This window comes from Scyliorhinus torazame, chromosome 13 (assembly GCF_047496885.1).
Source record: "Scyliorhinus torazame isolate Kashiwa2021f chromosome 13, sScyTor2.1, whole genome shotgun sequence".
Classification (NCBI taxonomy): Eukaryota; Metazoa; Chordata; class Chondrichthyes; order Carcharhiniformes; family Scyliorhinidae; genus Scyliorhinus; species Scyliorhinus torazame.
This window is the reverse complement of record NC_092719.1, coordinates 159188297-159212070: the sequence shown is the minus strand read 5'-3', so window position 1 is coordinate 159212070 and position 23774 is coordinate 159188297. Positions and strand designations below refer to the sequence as shown.

At 47.5% G+C, this 23774-nt stretch overlaps 1 protein-coding gene across 7 annotated transcripts in view; it reads right to left on the bottom strand.

The window, feature by feature from the left end:
- adamts9 (ADAM metallopeptidase with thrombospondin type 1 motif, 9) overlaps window positions 1–23774 on the bottom strand; it is a 489710-nt gene that overhangs the window by 351825 nt on the left and 114111 nt on the right. For all 7 annotated transcript variants that reach the window (XR_011934150.1, XR_011934151.1, XR_011934152.1 and 4 more), the window contains exon 16: window positions 22861–22956. Coding sequence is in view for 4 of the 7 variants with exons in the window: in XM_072472332.1 (XP_072328433.1) it covers window positions 22861–22956 (96 nt within the window). In the remaining 3 variants the exon portion in view is untranslated. The remainder of the gene's footprint in view (window positions 1–22860; window positions 22957–23774) is intronic.

Genomic DNA, 23774 nt, shown 5'->3' with positions numbered 1-23774 from the left:
GCCTCCAATCCAGCCAATTACCGCCTCCAATCCAGCCAATTACCACCTCCAATCCAGCCAATTACCGCCTCCAATCCAGCCAATTACCGCCTCCAATCCAGCCAATTACCGCCTCCAATCCAACCAATTACCGCCTCCAATCCAGCCAATTACCGCCTCCAATCCAGTCAATTACCGCCCCCAATCCAGCCAATTATCGCCTCCAATCCAGCCAATTACCGCCTCCAATCCAGCCAATTACCGCCTCCAATCCAGCCAATTACCGCCTCCAATCCAGCCAATTATCGCCTCCAATCCAGCCAATTACCGCCTCCAATCCAGCCAATTACCACCTCCAATCCAGCCAATTATCGCCTCCAATCCAGACAATTACCGCCTCCAATCCAGCCAATTACCGCCTCCAATCCAGCCAATTACCGCCTCCAATCCAGCCAATTACCGCCTCCAATCCAGCCAATTACCGCCACCAATCCAGCCAATCACCGCCTCCAATCCAGCCAATCACCGCCTCCAATCCAGCCAATTACCACCTCCAATCCAACCAATTACCGCCTCCAATCCAGCCAATTACCGCCTCCAATCCAGCCAATTACCGCCTCCAATCCAGCCAATTACCGCCACCAATCCAGCCAATCACCGCCTCCAATCCAGCCAATCACCGCCTCCAATCCAGCCAATCACCGCCTCCAATCCAGCCAATTACCGCCTCCAATCCAGCCAATTACCGCCTCCAATCCAGCCAATTACCGCCTCCAATCCAGCCAATTACCGCCTCCAATCCAGCCAATTACCACCTCCAATCCAGCCAATTATCGCCTCCAATCCAGCCAATTACCGCCTCCAATCCAGCCAATTACCGCCTCCAATCCAGCCAATTACCACCTCCAATCCAGCCAATTATCGCCTCCAATCCAGCCAATTACCGCCTCCAATCCAGCCAATTACCACCTCCAATCCAGCCAATTATCGCCTCCAATCCAGCCAATTACCGCCTCCAATCCAGCCAATTACCACCTCCAATCCAGCCAATTATCGCCTCCAATCCAGCCAATTATCGCCTCCAATCCAGCCAATTATCGCCTCCAATCCAGCCAATTACCGCCTCCAATCCAGCCAATTACCGCCTCCAATCCAGCCAATTACCGCCTCCAATCCAGCCAATTATCGCCTCCAATCCAGACAATTACCGCCTCCAATCCAGCCAATTACCGCCTCCAATCCAGCCAATTACCGCCTCCAATCCAGCCAATTACCGCCTCCAATCCAGCCAATTACCGCCACCAATCCAGCCAATCACCGCCTCCAATCCAGCCAATTACCGCCTCCAATCCAGCCAATTACCGCCTCCAATCCAGCCAATTACCGCCTCCAATCCAGTCAATTACCGCCTCCAATCCAGCCAATTACCGCCTCCAATCCAGTCAATTACCGCCTCCAATCCAGCCAATTACCGCCTCCAATCCAGCCAATTACCGCCTCCAATCCAGCCAATTACCACCTCCAATCCAACCAATTACCGCCTCCAATCCAGCCAATTACCGCCTCCAATCCAGCCAATTACCGCCTCCAATCCAGCCAATTACCACCTCCAATCCAACCAATTACCGCCTCCAATCCAGCCAATTCCCGCCTCCAATCCAGCCAATTACCGCCTCCAATCCAGCCAATTACCGCCTCCAATCCAGCCAATTACCGCCTCCAATCCAGCCAATTACCGCCTCCAATCCAGCCAATTACCGCCTCCAATCCAGCCAATTACCGCCTCCAATCCAGCCAATTACCACCTCCAATCCAGCCAATTACCGCCTCCAATCCAGCCAATTACCGCCTCCAATCCAGCCAATTACCGCCTCCAATCCAGCCAATTACCGCCTCCAATCCAGCCAATTATCGCCTCCAATCCAGCCAATTACCGCCTCCAATCCAGCCAATTACCGCCTCCAATCCAGCCAATTACCGCCTCCAATCCAGCCAATTACCGCCTCCAATCCAACCAATTACCGCCTCCAATCCAGCCAATTACCGCCTCCAATCCAGTCAATTCCCGCCTCCAATCCAGCCAATTACCGCCTCCAATCCAGCCAATTACCGCCTCCAATCCAGCCAATTACCGCCTCCAATCCAGCCAATTACCGCCTCCAATCCAGTCAATTACCGCCCCCAATCCAGCCAATTACCGCCTCCAATCCAGCCAATTACCGCCTCCAATCCAGCCAATTACCGCCTCCAATCCAGCCAATTACCGCCTCCAATCCAACCAATTCCCGCCTCCAATCCAGCCAATTACCGCCTCCAATCCAGTCAATTCCCGCCTCCAATCCAGCCAATTACCGCCTCCAATCCAGCCAATTACCGCCTCCAATCCAGCCAATTACCGCCTCCAATCCAGCCAATTACCGCCTCCAATCCAGCCAATTCCCGCCTCCAATCCAGCCAATTCCCGCCTCCAATCCAGCCAATTCCCACCTCCAATCCAGCCAATTACCGCCTCCAATCCAGCCAATTACCGCCTCCAATCCAGACAATTACCGCCTCCAATCCAGCCAATTCCCGCCTCCAATCCAGCCAATTACCGCCTCCAATCCAGACAATTACCGCCTCCAATCCAGCCAATTACCACCTCCAATCCAGCCAATTACCGCCTCCAATCCAGCCAATTACCACCTCCAATCCAGCCAATTACCACCTCCAATCCAGCCAATTACCACCTCCAATCCAGCCAATTACCGCCTCCAATCCAGCCAATTACCGCCTCCAATCCAGTCAATTCCCGCCTCCAATCCAGCCAATTACCGCCTCCAATCCAGCCAATTACCGCCTCCAATCCAGCCAATTACCGCCTCCAATCCAGCCAATTCCCACCTCCAATCCAGCCAATTACCGCCTCCAATCCAGCCAATTCCCGCCTCCAATCCAGCCAATTACCGCCCCCAATCCAGCCAATTACCGCCTCCAATCCAGCCAATTACCGCCCCCAATCCAGTCAATTACCGCCACCAATCCAGCCAATTACCGCCCCCAATCCAGCCAATTACCGCCTCCAATCCAGCCAATTACCGCCCCCAATCCAGTCAATTACCGCCACCAATCCAGCCAATTACCGCCCCCAATCCAGCCAATTACCGCCTCCAATCCAGCCAATTCCCGCCTCCAATCCAGCCAATTACCGCCTCCAATCCAGCCAATTCCCGCCTCCAATCCAGCCAATTACCGCCTCCAATCCAGCCAATTACCGCCCCCAATCCAGTCAATTACCGCCTCCAATCCAGTCAATTACCGCCACCAATCCAGCCAATTACCGCCCCCAATCCAGCCAATTACCGCCTCCAATCCAGCCAATTACCGCCCCCAATCCAGTCAATTACCGCCACCAATCCAGCCAATTACCGCCCCCAATCCAGCCAATTACCGCCTCCAATCCAGCCAATTCCCGCCTCCAATCCAGCCAATTACCGCCTCCAATCCAGCCAATTACCGCCTCCAATCCAGCCAATTACCGCCTCCAATCCAGCCAATTACCGCCTCCAATCCAGCCAATTACCGCCTCCAATCCAGCCAATTCCCGCCTCCAATCCAGCCAATTACCGCCTCCAATCCAGCCAATTACCGCCTCCAATCCAGCCAATTCCCACCTCCAATCCAGCCAATTACCGCCTCCAATCCAGCCAATTACCGCCTCCAATCCAGCCAATTCCCGCCTCCAATCCAGCCAATTACCGCCTCCAATCCAGCCAATTCCCACCTCCAATCCAGCCAATTACTGCCTCCAATCCAGCCAATTACCGCCTCCAATCCAGCCAATTACCGCCTCCAATCCAGCCAATTCCCGCCTCCAATCCAGCCAATTACCGCCTCCAATCCAGCCAATTACTGCCTCCAATCCAGCCAATTACCGCCTCCAATCCAGCCAATTACCGACTCCAATCCAGCCAATTACCGCCTCCAATCCAGTCAATTACTGCCTCCAATCCAGCCAATTACCGCCTCCAATCCAGCCAATTACCGCCTCCAATCCAACCAATTACCGCCTCCAATCCAGCCAATTCCCGCCTCCAATCCAGCCAATTACCGCCTCCAATCCAGCCAATTACCGCCTCCAATCCAGCCAATTACCGCCTCCAATCCAGCCAATTCCCGCCTCCAATCCAGCCAATTACCGCCTCCAATCCAGCCAATTACCGCCTCCAATCCAGCCAATTACCGCCTCCAATCCAACCAATTACCGCCTCCAATCCAGCCAATTCCCGCCTCCAATCCAGCCAATTACCGCCTCCAATCCAGCCAATTACCGCCTCCAATCCAGCCAATTACCGCCTCCAATCCAGCCAATTCCCGCCTCCAATCCAGCCAATTACCGCCTCCAATCCAGCCAATTACCGCCTCCAATCCAGCCAATTACCGCCTCCAATCCAACCAATTACCGCCTCCAATCCAGCCAATTACCTCCTCCAATCCAGCCAATTACCGCCTCCAATCCAGCCAATTCCCGCCTCCAATCCAGCCAATTACCGCCTCCAATCCAGCCAATTACCGCCTCCAATCCAGCCAATTACCGCCTCCAATCCAGCCAATTACCACCTCCAATCCAGCCAATTACCGCCTCCAATCCAGCCAATTACTGCCTCCAATCCAGCCAATTACCGCCTCCAATACAGCCAATTACCGCCTCCAATCCAGCCAATTACCGCCTCCAATCCAGCCAATTACTGCCTCCAATCCAGCCAATTACCGCCTCCAATCCAGCCAATTACAGCCTCCAATCCAGCCAATTACTGCTTCATCAGGTCACATTAATTTATCAACAAGATGATGGAAGGTGTAGTCTGCAGTTCTATCAAGTAGCATTTACAAAGCAATAACCTGCTCCCTGTGTTCAGTTTCAGCTCTGCCAGGGCCATTTGTCTTCTAACCTCATTAATTGTTCCAATCGTGGACAAAAGAGCTAAATTTCAGAGGTGCGGTGAGAGTGACAGCTCTTGACATCAAGGCAGCATTTGATGGAGTGTGGCATCAGGAGTGTTGACACGAGCAGATCCGCAAGTAACTCACCTCCTGACTCCCCAAAGCCTGTCCACCATCAGCAAAGCACAAATCAGGAGTGTAATAGAATACTCTGCACTTGCCTGGGTGGGTGCAGTTGCAACACTGCTCTGAATTGGCAGCATTTAAGTCAACAGGAATCAGGGGGAAACTCTCCACTGGTTGGAGTCATACTTAACATAAAGGTAGATGGTTGTCGTTATTGGAGGTCTATCATCTTATCTCCATGATTTCTTCAGGGTAGTGTCCTAGGCCCAGTAACTTCAGCTGCTTCATCAATGACCTTCCCTCCATCATAAGGTCAGAAGGGGTGTTCGCTGATGATTTCCCATTGTTCAGTACCATCTGTTATTCCTCAGATAGCAAATCAGTCTGTGCCTACATGCAGTTAGCAGGTTTGAGCTGTTAAGTGGCAAGTACCATTTGCGTCACGCAAGTGCAGGCTAATATCCATCACCAACAATAGAGAATATAACCAGTTATCTTTGACATTCAATGGCATTACCACCACTGAATCCTACCCCATCAATATTCTTGGAGTCATCATCAACCAAAAAGCGTACCCGGGCCAGCCATATAAATACAATGGTTGCAAGAGCAGATCAGTGAGTAACTCACCTCCTGATTCCCCCAAGCCTGTCCACCATCTGAAAGGCATAAGTCAGGAGTGTGATGGCACACTCTCCACTTGCCTGGGTGAGCGCAGTTCCAGCACCACACAAAAAGCTAAATACAACCCAGGACAAAGCAGCCCACTTGATTAGCATCACATTCAGTCTCTTCACCACTGACACAGTCGCACCAGCGTATTCAAGATGCACTGCAGGAACTTGTCAAAATTTGTCCGACAGAACCTTCCAAACCCACAAACCCTAGCTCCTAGAAGAACAAGAAATATGGGAATACCACCACCTGCATGTTCCCATCCAAGCCGCACACTATCCTGAATTTAGATCTATGGGCTAGGTTCTACCGCTCCACCCGCCGCAGGAATGCCATGGGCAAGCTGCGTATAATGGAGAACTCCATTGACCTCGGGTGGGATTCTCCGGTCCTTCATTGTTGCTGGGTCAAACCCTAACACTCCCTTCCTCCCGGCCCTGTGGGCACACCTCCACCACATGGACTGCTGTTGTTCAAGATTGCAGCTCACTGTCAACTTCTCAAAGGCAGTTAGGGATGGGCCACAAATGTTGGCCTTGTCAGCAAAGCTCATCTGAAAGAATTTTAAAAATGACTCCATTATCTTAATTGTATATGAACAATTTTAATGTGCTATGAATATTGCAACTGCACTGCACCCTCCATATTTATAAATTATAAAAATTCCATTCTGTCAGGTAGTTTCAGTGGGCCCATTTAAATACATTTCACTGGGAAACAAATGCACAGATTTTAAACTCAGTCAATCTCATCCATTAAATGTATGGATATTTAATTTTGCATTTAAAGTTCTTTTGCATTTGTCATTTTCACTTCATATCTTTCTGAGTTAGATTAAGCAATGAAAATAAGTTGATCCGTATAAAGATTGGTCTGAATTCAGTTCTATAATAAATCTTTATTTTAAAAAGAGCTACTAATTTGGAGAAAAACAATTTGGAGAAAAACAATCAGATACATTCAGTCACTACATTTACATTGCTGAGTCAGATTTCCCCATGACACAAGTATACATTGAGAACATCATGACATTGCGTCCAAACTCAACAATCAATAAATCTAATTGCAGAATACCACAAGTCTGACTTAATTGGAAATATCCTGATTTGAAAAGGAAACAAGCTATCCAAGAGAGAGACCACAAGTTGGCAAGTTAAAACATTTTTCTGTACAATGTACTACATAAAGTCATTTAAATAGGGTCAACTTAATCCAGGGTACAAACAATTTTGGATCAACATCAAAGAAGCTGGTGCACGCAGACAAGGAAAATAAAAAGCAGTTGATCTAACAGCTAACTGTAAAGCAGCAGGAGTCCATTATGCATACCTCTGCATTAACAGGCATTAATAGATAAAGTCATGAAACAAGTGATCCAAGTGAATGAGTAGCAGGCAGTAAAGCAGGGTAACAAACTGAGTTCCTAAACTACTGAGACCTAGGAATGGTAATAATGAAACTTTCCACCGTGACTCATGGCTTTGTATTTCAAGCCTTTATCCCAGCATTAAGTCTGCTTATGCATATCTCCACATATTTAATGTTTCTCTTTAATTATAAGATGTCAGAGTAATTTGATATAATTTGAGACGTTTAAAGTTAGATACCTAAGGGGCACAATTGACTAGAACAACGATTCTCGACATCATGTTTTACAAGCTCCATGTTTGAATCTCTGCAATCAGGTCTCCAGCTCCTGCCACAGTTCCAAATTAGCTCTTGAAGATATCACCTGTGACTTTGATACAACTGTAATGAAGACATTGGGGTGATTCTCCGATATGGAGGCCAAGTGTTCACGCCGTCGTGAACGCTGTCGCGTTTACGGTGCGGACAGGACCCGGGCACGACCTATTCTGGCCCCCACAGGGGGCCAGTACGGCGCTGGAGCTGTTCACGCCGCTCCAGCCGCGCCAACCCGCGCATGCGCAGTTGGGGCAGCTCAATCCTGCGCATGCGCAGTTGGCCCGCGCCACCCTGCGCATGCGCGGGGAACTTCTTACGCGCGCCTACCCTGCCCCAACATGGGGTCGGTGTTCAGGGGCCGGCTGCGCCGGAAAGTAGGCCCGGGGGGGGGGGGGGGGCTGGCCTGCCGATCGGTGGGCCCCGATCGTGGGACAGACCCCATCGGAGGCCCCCCCCCCCCCCCGGTGAAGTAGCCCCCCTCACCTCCCCCCACAGGCCTTCCCGCAGAGTTCCCGCCGGCAGCGACCAGGGGTGAACGGCGCCGGTGGGACTCTGCCGTATTGGGGCGGCCGCTCGGCCCATCTGGGCTGGAGAATCGCCAGCCCCGCAGATTCCAGCAGCCCGCGGCCGGTGTCGCGCCGAACGTGCCGGCGCAAATGGTGCCGATTCTCCGCACCTTGGCGAATCATGCGCCGGCGGCGGGGCGTCATGGCACGGTTGCGGCGATTCTCCGGCCCAGCGCGGGGCTCGGAGAATCACCCCCATAATATGCATCTGTCCTTTTGATCTGCCTGCAGCCTGAGGCATGATTGATCACACCACACTCCTCCAATGTCTCTTCATTGTTGGGCAGCTGGTTTCATTCCTATCTATCAAATCCTGGCCAGAGAATCACTTGCAATGGGTTCTCTTCCCACTCCCACATCATTACTCTGTTGTCCCCCAAGGAATTCTTGCCTCCTGCCTTTTCCTCGTATACATGTTCCCCTTGGCAACAATTATCCAAAAACATGTAAGTTTCTACATTCACACAGACAAGACACAGCTCTATCTCACTACCATCTCTTTTGATTCCTCCTGTCTCTAAATAGTCAGACTGTTTACCTGGCATCGAGGAGAAGAAATTTTCTACAATTAACTATTGGGAAAAGCAAAGCCATTGGGCTGGATTCTCCACAGCCCCGCGCCAAAACCGTGGCCGGCGCGGGGTGGGGAGTCCACTTTCACGCCGTAAATGGGCCCGGTGACGGTCCGGCGATTCTCCGGGCCCCGAAAATCATCATGACCATGGAGTATGCCGTGCGGCTGGGGGTCCATTGCCAGAGGCCCGCCCAGCAAAGCTCCACTCCTGACCGGCCGAGTTCCTGGAGGCGTGGAAGAACCACCTATTGCCGGTCAAGATGCCGGCGTGGTGGCTGCGGACGCAGTCCTGGTCAGGGGCGGGGGGGGGGATCGGAGGCCAGGGAGGGGCCTTATAGGCGGCCGGGGAGTTGATCTGCGAGGTTAGATGCTCGGGCGCGTGGCCGATCGGGGCGGGGGGGGGGGGGGGTCTCATTTTTCGGTGTGGCTCCGGGATCGGAGTCCACCATGGAGCTCAGCGCGACCGCTGGAGGCTGCCGCTATGCGCATGCACGGACAATTAAGGTACTTACTGGAGGTGGAGTCTGCACAAATATCCCCATCCTCATTGATGAAGGAGTACAGCACATCAGTGCAAAAGACAAGGATGAAGCATTCACAATAATGATCAGCCAGAAGTGCAGAGTGGATGATTCAGCCAATCTCCACCAGAGGTCCCCAGCATCACAGATGCCAGTTTTCAACCAATTTGATTCACCCACGTGATATCAAGAAACGGATGAAGATATTGGATACTGCAAAGGCTGTGGGCCCTGACAAGATTCCGGCAACAGTACTGAAGATGTTTGGTCCAGAACTTGTCATGCCCCTAGCCAAGCTGTTCCAGTTCAGCTACAACACTGGCATCTACCTGGCAATGTGGAAAATTGCCCAGGTATGTCCTACACACAAAAAGCAGGACAAATCCACCCAGCTAATTACTGCCCTATCAGTCTACCCTCAATCATCAGAAACATGATGGAAGGGATCATCAACAGTGCTATCAAGTGGCACTTCTTAACAATAACCCGCTCACTGACACTCAGCTTGGGTTCTGCCATGGTCACTCAGCTCCTGACCTCATTGCAGCATTAGTTAAAGCATGGACAAAACAGCTGAACTTTAGAGGTGAGGCAAGAGTGATTGCCCTTGACATCAAGGCAACATTTTATCGAGTATGGCATCAAGGAGTCCTCGCAAAACTGGAGTCAATGGGAATCATGGGGGGAACTCTCCAATGGTTGGAGGCATACCTGGCACAAAGGAAGATGGTTGTGGTGGTTGGAGGTCAGTCATCTCAATTCCAAGACATCACTGCAGGAGTTCCTCAGGGTAGCGTCCTGGGCCCAACCATCTTCAGTTGCTTCATCAATGATCTCCCTTCCAACATAAAGTCAGATGTGGGGATGTTCGCTGATGATTGCAGAATGTTCAGCACCATTGGCAACTCCTCAGACACCCACGTCCAAATGCAGCAAGACCTGAACAATATCCAGGCTTGGGTTGACAATTGGTAAGTAATATTCACACCACAAAAGTTTCAGGCAATGAAGATCTCCAATAAGAAAGAATCAAACTATAGCTCCTTGACATTCAATGGCATTACCATCATAGAAATCCCCCATTATCAACATGGGGGTTACCATTGACAACAAACTGAACTGGACTAGCCATATAAGTGCTGTGGTTGTATGAACAGGTCAGAGGCTAGGAATCCCGTGGCACATAACGAGCCTCTCGACACCCCAAAGCCTGTGCAGCTCCTAAAGACACATGTCAGGTGTGTGACGGAATACTCACCATTTGCCTGGATGAATGCAGCTCCAACACTCAAGAAGCTTTGCACCATCCAAGACAAAGCAATCAGCTTGATTGGCACCCATCCACAACATTCAATCCCTCTACCACCATGCACAGTAGCAGCAGTGTGTACCATCTACAGGATGCCATGCATGAACTCACCAAGGCTCTTTAGGCAGCGTGTTCCAAACCCATCACTACCATCTAGAAGGGCAGGGTGGCAGATACATGGGAATGCCCAACTTGGAAGTTCCCCTCCAAGTTACCATCGCTAGGTCAAAATGCTGGAACTTCCTCGCTAAAGCACCGTGGGTGTACCGACACCACATGGACGGCAGTGGCTCAAGAAGGAAGCTCATCAAGCCCTTCTCAAGGGCAATTAGGCATGGACAACAAATGTTGGCTCAGCCAACAAGGCCCACATCCCATAAAAGAAATACAAAAAAATAGAGAAGGCAGCTCTGAAATTTCTGCTGGAAGCAGTTGGTTTAGAGGGCTAGAGAGGGAACATCAGTCTCAGCTTTACTAAGAAGAAAGGCCATAAAGTAAACAAGTGCAGAGATCTGAAGAACAGCTTGTAAAGGAAACTAGAAGAATGAAGAAAAGTTTCCAAGAAGTCAGAAATGAAAGGTACTATAAGAGAGAACTGTTCAGTGAAGACAGACCAAGCTGAGAAGAAGCCTGAGACTCCAGAAAAGATATCTTAAGTGATTTTCAGGTTTGTGAGATTTTACTACAGCCTGCGGAACGTGAGCTGAAATAACTATGGCAATCAGTGGCTGGATCTTGGAGTTTATGTAAGAGCAGTTAAGACAAAGGAAGCCTAAATCGGCGAGGGGGTAGGGTTGGGGGGATGGGGGGGTGGGGTGATAAAAACTTGCACTGGATCCACTGTTAAAAGTGGGACAGAAACTTTGTTTAAAAGTGTCATTTGGAAAACGTAGTCTCGATTTCGGAATGCAAACTGATGCAGGAAAGCATAGTTCTGAGAGAAGATTTAAAGCGTGTTATTGGGTGTGGAGTTTCGAAATTCTCAAGTGAAAATCTTCGGGGGGGGGGGGGAGAATTCTGAGGAGAAATCCGCAGACATTAACTTGCATTCAAAGCGGAGTGTGTATTTGACCACAGTCATCTTGTGAGTTTAAAAGAGACTTGTGAGACCATTGGAGTTTAAGATGTACTTTGTAATCCGTGTTGATCCTAAAACCTGTGTGTAATTGTTAAGCTAATCGGGGAAGTTACAAAATACTGTATGATAATCCAATTTCTTTCCATGTGTAATAAATATTTATTTCTTGTTGTTAAATCTAATTAGCGGTCCTGTGACTCTGTTCTCCATATTTTATTTGAAAAAAGAAAACATTACTGCCTTTTGAGCCGGGATTCCATCCTACGATCTTCTAGTCCAGTTATAACATCCCCTGAGACCGTAACAATACCAATAAATCTGACACACAGTCGTTGTCTGAGAGAGTACTGAATTAATCTAACAATTATTTGCAACAGACTTAAATAAAAATCAACTACAGGGGCATGAGGGAGGAACTGACGAAAATCAACTGGGAAAGACAGTAGAACAGCAATGGCAGGAGTTTCTGGGAGTAATTGAGGACACAGTACAGAGGTTCTTCCCAAAGAAAAGAAAGGTTATCAGAGGGGGGATTAGGCAGCCATGGCTGACAAAGGAAGTTACGGAATGCATCAAAGCAAAAGAGAAAGCGTATAATGTGGCAAATAGTGGGAAGTCAGAAGATTGGGAAGACTACAAAAACAGAGGATAACAAAGAGAGAAATAAGGAAAGAGAGGATCAAATTTGAAGGTAGGCTAGCCAGTAACATTAGGAATGATAGTAAAAGTTTCTTTAAATACATTAAAAACAAACGGGAGGCAAATGTTGACATTGGGCCGCTCCAAAATGACGCTGGTATTTTGTGATGGGAGACAAGGAAATAGCTGAGGAACTGAATAAGTACTTTGCGTCAGTCTTCACAGTAGAAGACATGAGTAATATCCCAACAATTCCGGAGAGTCAGGGGGCAGAGTTGAATATGGTAGCCATCACAAAGGAGAAAGTGCTAGAGAAACTAAGAGGTCTAAAAATTGATAAATCCCCGGGCCCAGATGGGCTACATCCTAGAGTTCTAAAGGAGATAGCTGAAGAAATAGTGGAGGCGTTAGTTATGATCTTTCAAAAGTCACTGGAGTCAGGGAAAGTCCCAGAGGATTGGAAAATCGCTGTTGTAACCCCCCTGTTCAAGAAGGGAACAAGGAAAAAGATGGAAAATTATAGGCCAATTAGCCTAACCTCGGTTGTTGGCAAGATTCTAGAATCCATTGTTAAGGATGAGATTTCTAAATTCTTGGAAGTGCAGGGTCGGATTAGGACAAGTCAGCATGGATTTAGTAAGGGGAGGTCGTGCCTGACAAACCTGTTAGAGTTCTTTGAAGAGATAACAAATAGGTTAGACCAAGGAGAGCCAATGGATGTTATCTATCTTGACTTCCAAAAGGCCTTTGATAAGGTGCCTCACGGGACACTGCTGAGTAAAATAAGGGCCCATGGTATTCGAGGCAAGGTATTAACATGGATTGACGATTGGCTGTCAGGCAGAAGGCAGAGAGTTGGGATAAAAGGTTCTTTTTCGGAATGACAACCGGTGACGAGTGGTGTCCCGCAGGGTTCAGTGTTGGGGCCACAGCTGTTCTCTTTATATATTAACAATCTAGATGACGGGACTGGGGGCATTCTGGCTAAGTTTGCCGATGATACAAAGATAGGTGGAGGGGCAGGTAGTATGGAGGAGGTGGGGAGGCTGCAGAAAGATTTAGACAGTTTAGGAGAGTGATCCAAGAAATGGCTGATGAAATTCAACGTGGGCAAGTGCGAGGTCTTGCACTTTGGAAAAAAGAATAGAGGCATGGACTATTTTCTAAACGGTGACAAAATTCATAATGCTGAAGTGCAAAGGGACTTGGGAGTCCTAGTCCAGGATTCTCTAAAGGTAAACTTGCAGGTTGAGTCCGTAATTAAGAAAGCAAATGCAATGTTGTCATTCATCTCAAGAGGCTTGGAATATAAAAGCAGGGATGTACTTCTGAAGCTTTATAAAGCATTAGTTAGGCCCCATTTAGAATACTGTGAGCAATTTTGGGCCCCACACCTCAGGAAGGACATACTGGCGCTGGAGCGGGTCCAGCGGAGATTCACACGGATGATCCCAGGAATGGTAGGCCTAACATACGATGAATGTCTGAGGATCCTGGGATTATATTCATTGGAGATTAGGAGGTTGAGGGGAGATCTAATAGAAACTTACAAGATAATGAATGGCTTAGATAGGGTGGATGTAGGGAAGTTGTTTCCATTAGCAGGGGAGACTAGGACCCGGGGGCACAGCCTTAGAATAAAAGGGAGTCACTTTAGAACAGAGATGAGGAGAAATGTCTTCAGCCAGAGAGTGGTGGGTCTGTGGAATTCATTGCCACAGAGGGCGGTGGAGGCCGGGACGTTGAGTGTCTTTAAGACAGAAGTTGATAAATTCTTGATTTCTCGAGGAATGAAGGGCTATGGAGAGAGAACGGGTAAATGGAGTTGAAATCAGCCATGATTGAATGCTGGAGTGGACTCGATGGGCCGAATGGCCTTACTTCCGCTCCTATGTCTTATGGTCTTATTTTTCTACCACACTAAATAATCTGTATGCTGTCCTTTTAACATCCAAAAGACTTAATCAACATATTATTTAGTTAATTCATGATGAAGTTGACATTTCTGTTTTATGATAGTAAAATAATTTTCTGTATTACACAGAAATTTAACACTATAAAGAGTCTATGACCGAAATCATTTTCACAATGTTACATCTTAATAATATTTACTACCTCTATTCTCAACAAATTTCCACAGTTTATAATTATGTCATGGTATTTTTTGGTTTTAAACTATTCTCAGCATGAAGCAACCTCATACCCTCTCACGGGTCATGTGAGAGTACCGTTAAGAAATGGGTGTTTATCAAATAGCTGTAGTGGATTTACCTTTAAGAAATGGGTGTTTATCAAATAGCTACAGTGATGTCAGAGTGTGGGTGGAGCTGGGCTAGCTGTCTGCTTTTACTTTCATTTTTGAGCTAGCAACTACAGTGTGTGTTTAGTTTCGTTTTCAGAGTTGGCGCTGCATCCAGCCTAACAAGGTGTCATTTTGATCTCTCTCTGCATGAAAAGAAAGTCTTCAGATCACTTGCTAATTTAAAAGTGATAACTGCTCTCAGTAGTGTTATGGGCCAGGGTTTAGAGAATCCCAAAGTGTATCATGGAGTTCACCTGACCCACAACTTTTTATAGATTGTGGTATGGGGAGCACACGGTCCACTCTACAGGTGTGGTACAGCAAAAAATGGACCAGTGGTTTTTAAAACAAAACAATGTTTATTCTAAGAACTCAAGTTAACCTTTTTAAAGCAAACACTGAATATCTTAGCAACCATTAATTCAAATACACCCCCCAAAGACTACCATGCTAAATAACCTGTATGCTGTCCTTTTACCATCCAAAAGACTTAACAAACCTCCAAACAGGAGCACATCAGGGTTTACATTCAAGACTGAAAACATTTATACTTCTTCTGAATTCATCAAATGATTAAGAGATAGTCCTTCATGGAAGAGATCAACAGCAGTGCAGCTCATGGACACACCCAAGCTTTCTCAAACTGAAACTAAAAAAGCAGAAGTGGAGCTCAGCTCCACCCACACTCTGACATCACTCCAATAACATGAGCAGCTCCATTTCTTAAAGGCACATTTCTTAAACACCCATCTCTTAAAGGGTACTCTCACATGACAGTAGAGAATTTAAACCTGCTGCCTTTGTTAAAGAGGGTATTTGTCTTATGGATGTTGCTAGGAAAGATTAAGGATCACTTATAGAGTACTGTATACGTTGGGGGGGGGGGGGCGGGGGGGGAGTATTTTAGTTGATAGTTGCTAAGATGTTTACTGTGTGTTTATAAAATGTTAACTGGATTCATAGAATAAACATTATTTTGTTTTAAAAGTACTTTAGATCTCTGTTGCACCATACCTGTAGAGTGGTCCCTTGTGCTCCCCATAACCAAAATCTATTAAAAGTTTTGGCTCAGATGAACTCCATGTTACACTTTGGGGTTCTCTAAACCTTGGCCCGTAATAAATTGGGGACTCGTCCGGGATAAAAGTCTATCTTTCATGATTGGATTGGCTTAGTGAACTTAAAGACAGTAAGGGGTGTGCATATTTGTGGTTGCTTTTCAGGTGTGGTGTATCAGTTTAAGTAGAGAGTGTGTTGTGGACAATGGCTCTTTCAGAGGCTCGGAGGTTTTTGGGGGTGGAGAAGTCACACGCAGCACCTTACGAACAGAGACTAAGAAAAGGCTTTTAGGTTTGGCAAAAACATTGCAGTTAGCATTATCTGACAACACACGAAAAGAAGAGGTACTTACGGCGCTAGCAGAGCATTTAAAATTGCTGAAAATTTCAACTAAAATTTCTCCTGGTGCACATGAAATATGGTGGGTGAAAAACCTAATTTATTTTTTTGAAATGTATTCTTTCATGGGCTATGGCATCGCGGGCACGGTCAGTATTTTCTGCCCATCCTTAATTACCCTTGAATGGAGTGGCTTGCTGGCCATTTTATTTGAGTCAAGAGTTAACCACATTGCTGTGGGCCAGACCAAGTAAGGACAACAGGCAGCATTGGTGAACCTGATGGGTTTTAACAATAATCAATTATAGTTTCTTGATCCCTATTACTGAGACTAGTCCAGATTCTGTTCCACCGGCTGCCAAGGTGGGATTTCTACCTTGGGCCCCTGGATTACCAAATCTAGTGACATTACCACACCAACCCTGTCTCCCACCTAAATATAATATAGATTGCAGAAACAAACCATTTGTCCCAAGTGGACTATGCCATGGGAGTGATTCAGCGTTAAAGTCTGCTGAACAGTGCGTTTAGCAGTGTGCTTCTCGACGCTGACCCTGCTATTCAACGGCACTTTGCCGTTTGTTTTGCTATAGACGAGGAACTTCCTGTCAAGGCCACTCTTTAAGTCATTTCCTGCAGATGGGGGTGTAATTTTTATTCTTTTTAATTAATATTTTATTGACGTATTTGAAAATCTTTATAACAGTAACATAAACAGTGACATCAACATGGTAAAATAAACATTTCCCCCCCCAGCCCAATCTTCATGCTCCTCAACCATACAACAACAATCCGCCCCCCCCCCCCCTCCATTGGAATACTGCATCCGCTGACATCTTAATTTTCCCCGAGAAAGTCGACGAATGGCTGCCACCTCCGGGAGAACCCTAACATTGACCCTCTTAAGGCAAACTTTATTTTCTCGAGACTGAGAAACCCAGCCATGTCACTAACCCAGGTCTCTACACTCGGGGGCTTTGAGTCCCTCCACATTAATAAGATCCGTCTCCGGCCTACCAGGGAGGCAAAGGCCAAGACGTCGGCCTCTTTCGCCCCCTGAACTCACGGATCTTCCGACACTCCAAAAGATTGCTACCTCCGGACTCGGCACCACCCATGTTTTTAGTACCGTGGGCATTGCCTAAGCAAAACCCTGCCAAAACCCTCTAAGCTTCGGGCATGCCCAAAACATGTGGACATGATTTGCTGGGCTTCCCGCGCACCTCGCACACCTATCCTCAACCCTGAAGAACTTACTCATCCTAGTCGCTGTCATGTGTGCCCGATGGACTACCTTCAATTGTAATAGGCTAAGCCTGGCGCATGATGAGGAGGTATTAACCTTGCTTAGGGCAAACGCCCACAGCCCCGCCTCTATCTCTCCTCCTAGCTCGTCCTCCCACTTTCCCTTAAGCTCCTCCACTGGAGTTTCCTCTGCTTCCGAAAGCTCCTGGTAAATATCCGATACCTTCCCCTCTCCCACCCAGGCACTGGAAACTACTCTATCCTGTATCCCCTGTGGCAGCAGCAGCGGAAAGGCCGGCACCTGTTTTTTCAGGAAGTCTTACCCTTAAATACCTAATACCTATCCCTGCTGGCAATTTAAATTTATCCTCCAAAGCTTTCAAGCTGGAAAGTTCCCGTGTATAAATAGATCCCCCATCCTTCCAATTCCTGCCTTTGCCAATTCCGGAACCCGCCATCTAGCCTACCCAGTACAAACCTGTGATTATTATAAATCGGGGTCCAAATCGATGCTCCCTCCATTCTCTTATATCTCTTCCATTGCCCCCAGATCCTCAGAGCCGCCACTATCGCCGGACTTGTGGAGTATCGGGCCGGCGAGAACAGCAGAGGTGCCATTACAAATGCACCCAGACTGGTGTCTTTACATGACGCCGCCTCCATCCGCTCCCATGCCTCCCCCTGCCCCACTATCCACTTCCTAATCATGGCTATATTAGCCGCCCAGTAGTAATCACAGAAGTTCGGCAGCGCCAACCCACCCCCACCCCGACTGCGCTCCAGCAATACTTTCTTCACTCGCGGGGTTTTCCCCGCCCACACAAAGCCCAAAATAATCTTATTCACCCGCTTGAAAAAGGCCTTAGGGATGAAGATGGGGAGGCACTGAAAGACAAACAGAAATCTGGGGAGGATTGTCATTTTCACGGTCTGTACCCTCCCTGCCAGCGATAGCAGGAGCATGTCCCACCTCTTAAAGTCCCCTTCCATTTGTTCTACCAACCGGGATAGGTTTAACTTGTGCAGGACCTCCCATTTCCGGGCCACCTGGATTCCCAGATATCGAAAGCTCTTCCCTACCATTCTAAGCAGTAGCTCTCCCAGTCTCTTCTCCTGTCCTCTTGCCTGGATCGCAAAAATCTCGCTTTTCCCCATGTTCATTTTATACCCTGAAAAATCGCCAAATTCCCCCAAGATTCCCCCATCCCCTCCAACGGGTCCGAAATGTACAAGAGCAGGTCATCTGCGTGGAGTGAAAGCCGGTGCTCCACCCCTCCCCGAACCAACCCTTTCCAGTTCCTAGAGGCTCTTAACGCCAAGGCCAATGACTCTATGGCCAGATCAAACAGTAACAGGGAGAGGGGGCACCCTTGCCTCGTCCCTCGATGTAGTTTAAAATACCCCGACCTCAGCCGGTTCGTACGCACACTCGCAACTGGTGCCTGATAGAGCAATCGCACCCAGTCAACAAAGCCCTCACCAAACCTAAACCTTCCAGCGCCTCCCACAGGTAATTCCACTCCACCCGATTAAAAGCCTTCTCCGTATTCATCGCTACCATCACCTCTGCCTCCTCTCCTGAGTGCATCATAATAACATTTAGAAGCCTTCGAACATTGGTCTTGAGTGGCCTGCCCTTAACAAATCCCGTCTGGTCTTCCTTATCACCCCCGGGACACAGTCCTCTATCCTTGTGGCCAGTATCTTAGCCAGCAGTTTTGCATCCACATTCAGTAGAGAAACCGGCCTGTATGACCCTCATTGCTCTGGATCCTTCTCCCATTTCAGGATCAATGAAATCGAGGCCTGCGACATTGTTGGGGGGAGGACTCCCTTCTCTCTTGCTTTGTTAAATGTCCTCACTAGCAGTGGGCTCAATATCTCTGAAAACGTCTTATAGAATTCCACCGGGTAGCCGTCAGGCCCCGGGGCCTTGCCCGACTGTATGCCCTCCAGCCCCTTGATTATTTCCTCAATCTCAATTGGGGCACCCAGCCCCTCCACCAGGTCCTCCTCCACCCTCGGGAACCTTAACTGATCCAGAAATTGCCTCATCCCCTCCACCCCAGCCGGGGGTTCCGACTAATATAATTTATTGTAAAAGTCCTTAAACACATTGATCACCCCCACTGGGTCCAGGACAGTATTCCAGTCTCTACTCTTTACTTTACCTATCTCCCTGGCCGCCTCTCTTTTCCTGAGCTGGTGCACCAACATTCTGCTTGCCTTTTCCCTGTACTCATAGATCGCCCTCCTTGCCTTCCTCAACTGTTCCACCGCTTTCCCTGTGGTCAACAGCCCAAACTCCACCTGTAACCTCCGCCGCTCCCTCAGTAGCCCCGCCTCCGGGGCCTCCGAGTATCCCCTGTCCACCTGGAGTATCTCCTCCACTAATCTATCCCTCTCAGCCCGATCCGCCTTTTCTCTGTGGGCCTGTATCGAGATTAATTCCCCTCTGACTACTGCCTTCAAAGCTTCCCAAACCGTCGCTGCAGAGACCTCCCCCGTATCATTTGTTTCCAGGTCGTTCTGGATGGACTTGTTAACCCACCCACAGATTGTTTCGTCCGTTAGCAACCCCACATCCAGTCTCCACAGCGGGCATTGCCCTTTCTCCACACTAACCCATAGATCCACCCAGTGCGGGGCATGATCCGACTCTGCAATTGCCGAATACTCAGTATCCACCGCCTTCGATATTAGCGCCCTGCTCAGAATTAAAAAGTCGATGCGAGAGTATATCTTGTGGACATGTGAAAAAAAGGAAAGCTCCTTCGTCCTCGGCCGTGCAAACCTCCATGGGTCTATTCCCCCCATCTGTTCTATAAAACCCTTCAATTCCTTTGCCGCAGCTGGCCTCCTCCCTTTCCTGGATTTTGACCGATCCAATTCCGGATCAATGATTGTGTTGAAGTCCCCTCCCATGATCAGGTTATGTGACTCTAAGTCTGGGATCTTACCTAACACCCGCCTCATAAATTACACGTCATCCCAATTCAGTGCATATATGTTCACAAGTACCACTCGCACCCCCTCCAGCTTCCCACTCACCATTATGGACCTAACCCCCTTGTCTGACACGATTCTCCCCGCCTCGAATGCCACTCGTTTGCTGATCAAGATCGCTACCCCCCTCGTCTTTGAGTCCAGTCCTGAGTGGAATACTTGGCTAACCTACCCCATCCTCAATCTCGTCTGGTCTGTAACCTTTAGGTGTGTCTCTTGTAGCATTGCCACGTCCGCCTTCAGTTCCCTCAAATGCGCTATCACGCGAGCCCATTTGACCGGATCATTCAGCCCTCTAACATTCCATGTGATCAGCCTGGTCGGGCGGCTTCCAGCAGTCCCCCTCCCCTCCGGCGACTAGCCATCACCCTTTTTAGGCCAGTCGCAAGCTCGCGCCCTCCACTTCCTTCGGTCCCCACTTGGGCTATCGCCGTTCCCGACCTCCCATTTGTCCCCTCTTAACAGTTCCTCCCCTGTCAGCAATGCAGCTCCCCCCAACCCCCCCCCCCCAAAGCAACAGCACTAGAAACCCAACTCCCCAAGTCAATTGCTGAATTGCGCCTCATATGTTTAAATTGCACACAAGCCTTCCCCCAAATGTATGCTGGAATTCTCCAACCACACACTGGCAGCGGGATTGTCTGGTCCCACCGGCAGCGCACCACCACTCACGGGTTTCCCGGTGGCATGGGGTGGCTTCAGCGGCAGGAGCAGAGAACCCTGGCACCAGCAAACGATGTGCAACCTCCCACTGCCAAGAAACACGCAGCTGGGAGATCGGAGAATCCCGTCCTTAATGTGGATTTCAGAAACAAACCATTTGGCCCAAGTGGTCTGTGCCCTATGTTTAAACTGCACATAAGTTTCCTCTCACTCCAGTTCTCTTCTCACTGAGCCCCTTTATTCCCATCTCCCTCTGTGTGTATCAAGTCACCCTTAAATGCCTCAGTGCTATCTCCACATAATAGCGACTTCCAAATGATCAGCACTTCATGTTTATAAATTCCTGCTAAATTCTTTATTTGCTCAGTTAGCGGCAATCATTCAGTAAGGATAGTTCCTCCATATGAGGCCTCCTCTTAGTCTTCTCTTTTCTAGAAACTGGAGACCCAGCTGCTCAAACTTTTCTGATAGACATAGAATTTACAGTGCAGAAGGAGGCCTTTCGGCCCATCGAGTCTGCACAGGCCCTTGGAAAGAGCACCCCACTTAAGTTGCATCTTTTCAATTCTGCCAACATCCTTGTAAATTTCTTCTGCATTTTCCCCAGTTTCAATGTTCTTTCTGTTACATGGAGATCTGTACAGTGTGCCAAGCGTGGTCTATCGAACATTACTCTCTTGCCTTTGTATTAGAATCACTATAAATTAACACCAGTATATCAGCCCCAGCATTTTGTTCGCACACTTTATAGTATTATCAAGTTGTGATGCTGCTTCTATTAGCTTATGTATTGAATATCATTTAATTAGGAGAAACCACTGCAATATTACTCATATAATATCATCCAGTTAACATACAGCCCTGATTACAGCTGTATAGAACCTTAGTTAGGCCACACTTGGAGTATAGTGTTCAATTCTGGTCGCCACACTACCAGAAGGATGTGGAGGCTTTAGAGAGGGTGCAGAAGAGATTTACCAGAATGTTGCCTGGTATGGAGGGCATTAGCTATGAGAAGCGGTTGAATAAACTCGGTTTGTTCTCACTGGAACGACGGAGGTTGAGGGGAGACCTGATAGAGGTATACAAAATTATGAGGGGCATAGACAGAGTGGATAGTCAGAGGCTTTTCCCCAGGGTAGAGGGGTCAATTACTAGGGGGCATAGGTTTAAGGTGAGAGGGGCAAGGTTTAGAGTAGATGTACAAGGCAAGGTTTTTACACAGAGGGTAGTGGGTGCCTGGAACACGCTACCGGAGGAGGTGGTGGAAGCAGGGACGATAGTGACATTTAAGGGGCATCTTGACAAATACATGAATAGGATGGGAATAGAGGGATAGGGACCCAGGAAGTGTAGAAGATTGTAGTTTAGTCGGGCAGCATGGTCGGCACGGGCTTGGAGGGCCGAAGGGCCTGTTCATGTGCTGTACATTTCTTTGTTCTTTGTTCTTTGCAGTCCTCCCCTGTGCCCATCTGACATTTGAGATCTGGGCCAGGATTCAAATTGATTTCAGAATGATGCGAATAAAGTTTTATCTCTTTGTCGGCTGTAAGGATCTTAAGTGAAACAAACTTGATGAGTCCTAAGTGGCAACACATACTGCAGCGCTTTGCTGAGATTGGAATCAGGCACACTAGCTGAAATGGAACTTCAAGTTTTGCTCATCCGAGAAGTATGTCAGGTTGGTACTGCACCTCAGAATTGGAAAATGATGCATTCACCAATGCATATCTCTCTTACCAAATTAAGCATAAAAATTGTGAGATGAAATGTACGGAAAGAAAAATGATACTCGTCGACAATAAAACCTCTTGCTTGCTGCCAGAATGGAAGGATCACTATTGTGTACACGGAAATCAACAGAAAACTGAGAGTCCCTAAGTTTTGCTTCTTATGAGTAACAATGCCCTTGGCACAGAATCAAGACAAATACAATAAAAATATAAACAGAGGTTAATTTATGTCATACAGGAAAAGATAAGTGTCAGCAGACTGTGCAATGCCGAGAAAACGTTGATGGATAATCAGGAAGGTAAATAGTTGGAGCACTAATTAAGTCCACTGCATATAACACGGAGCATGAACTAGAATGTTTTGAGAAATAATTAGTATGAGATGTTATTCTATGTATCAAAATAAATTATTTTACACAACTTCAAAATGAACTTACCAAGATAGTTGTCATCCTCTGGTTTCCCTGAATAGCTGTGCTGTCGCACATCAATATTTGTAGCACCAATTGGTATTCGTACGACTACATTATATCCTGAGAAATGTCAAACACAATTTTAAATATATGCTTAAGCATAGTGCAAAGAAATAAAATGCAATGCAATATCCATTTGAAAATCACTGTCTTGATGTATAAATCTTATTACAGCTGAGTCACAATCATTGGAGTTATTTATATGACTGGAATTGATTTTCAATCCATGATAAAGCACTGTTTCAAGCCACAAGATAATAGTAATTAATTGCTCAATTTACATATACCTTCAGCCCTTCTTCAAAATAACCAATTCAACTGTGGCATGGGCAATAAATGGCCTTGCATGACGCAATGCAAATAAAAAGGCCATTTATTTCTTCTGATCAAAATTAAAATAATAATAGACTTTATGGACACCGCCCATCATTGAAAAGCACCATAAAATGGTGACCTATATTGACGCAGTGTTGAGGTAAAATTGAAGCATGTTTGTGTTGGAATGTGCGAATGGTGCACAATCTTGCACAATGCTTGGGATTACCACCAGTTACGTAGTAACATGTTTCATTTGCAATCTGTTGAAATATGCTTCGAAAGTTATATTTTAAGACTACTGATGAAATTATTTATGTTTTGAAATTCAAAACATGTAACAGTACTCTAGTAGCGCTCAGTTCTGGAAGCTGAAGGTCCAGAGTTAATTGCCTATCAGAAGTCCTGGTTATTTTTACCTGAAAGCTTAAAAGTTCCCATCAATAAGTTATTTAAATGGAAAATTAGGAGCCAGCTTTATAATTTTGCTAACTATACATTATTTTTTCTCCTTGTTCTCTTCTTCACCAGGTAGCTGCTTGTGCCAAATTATTGGGCAGTTG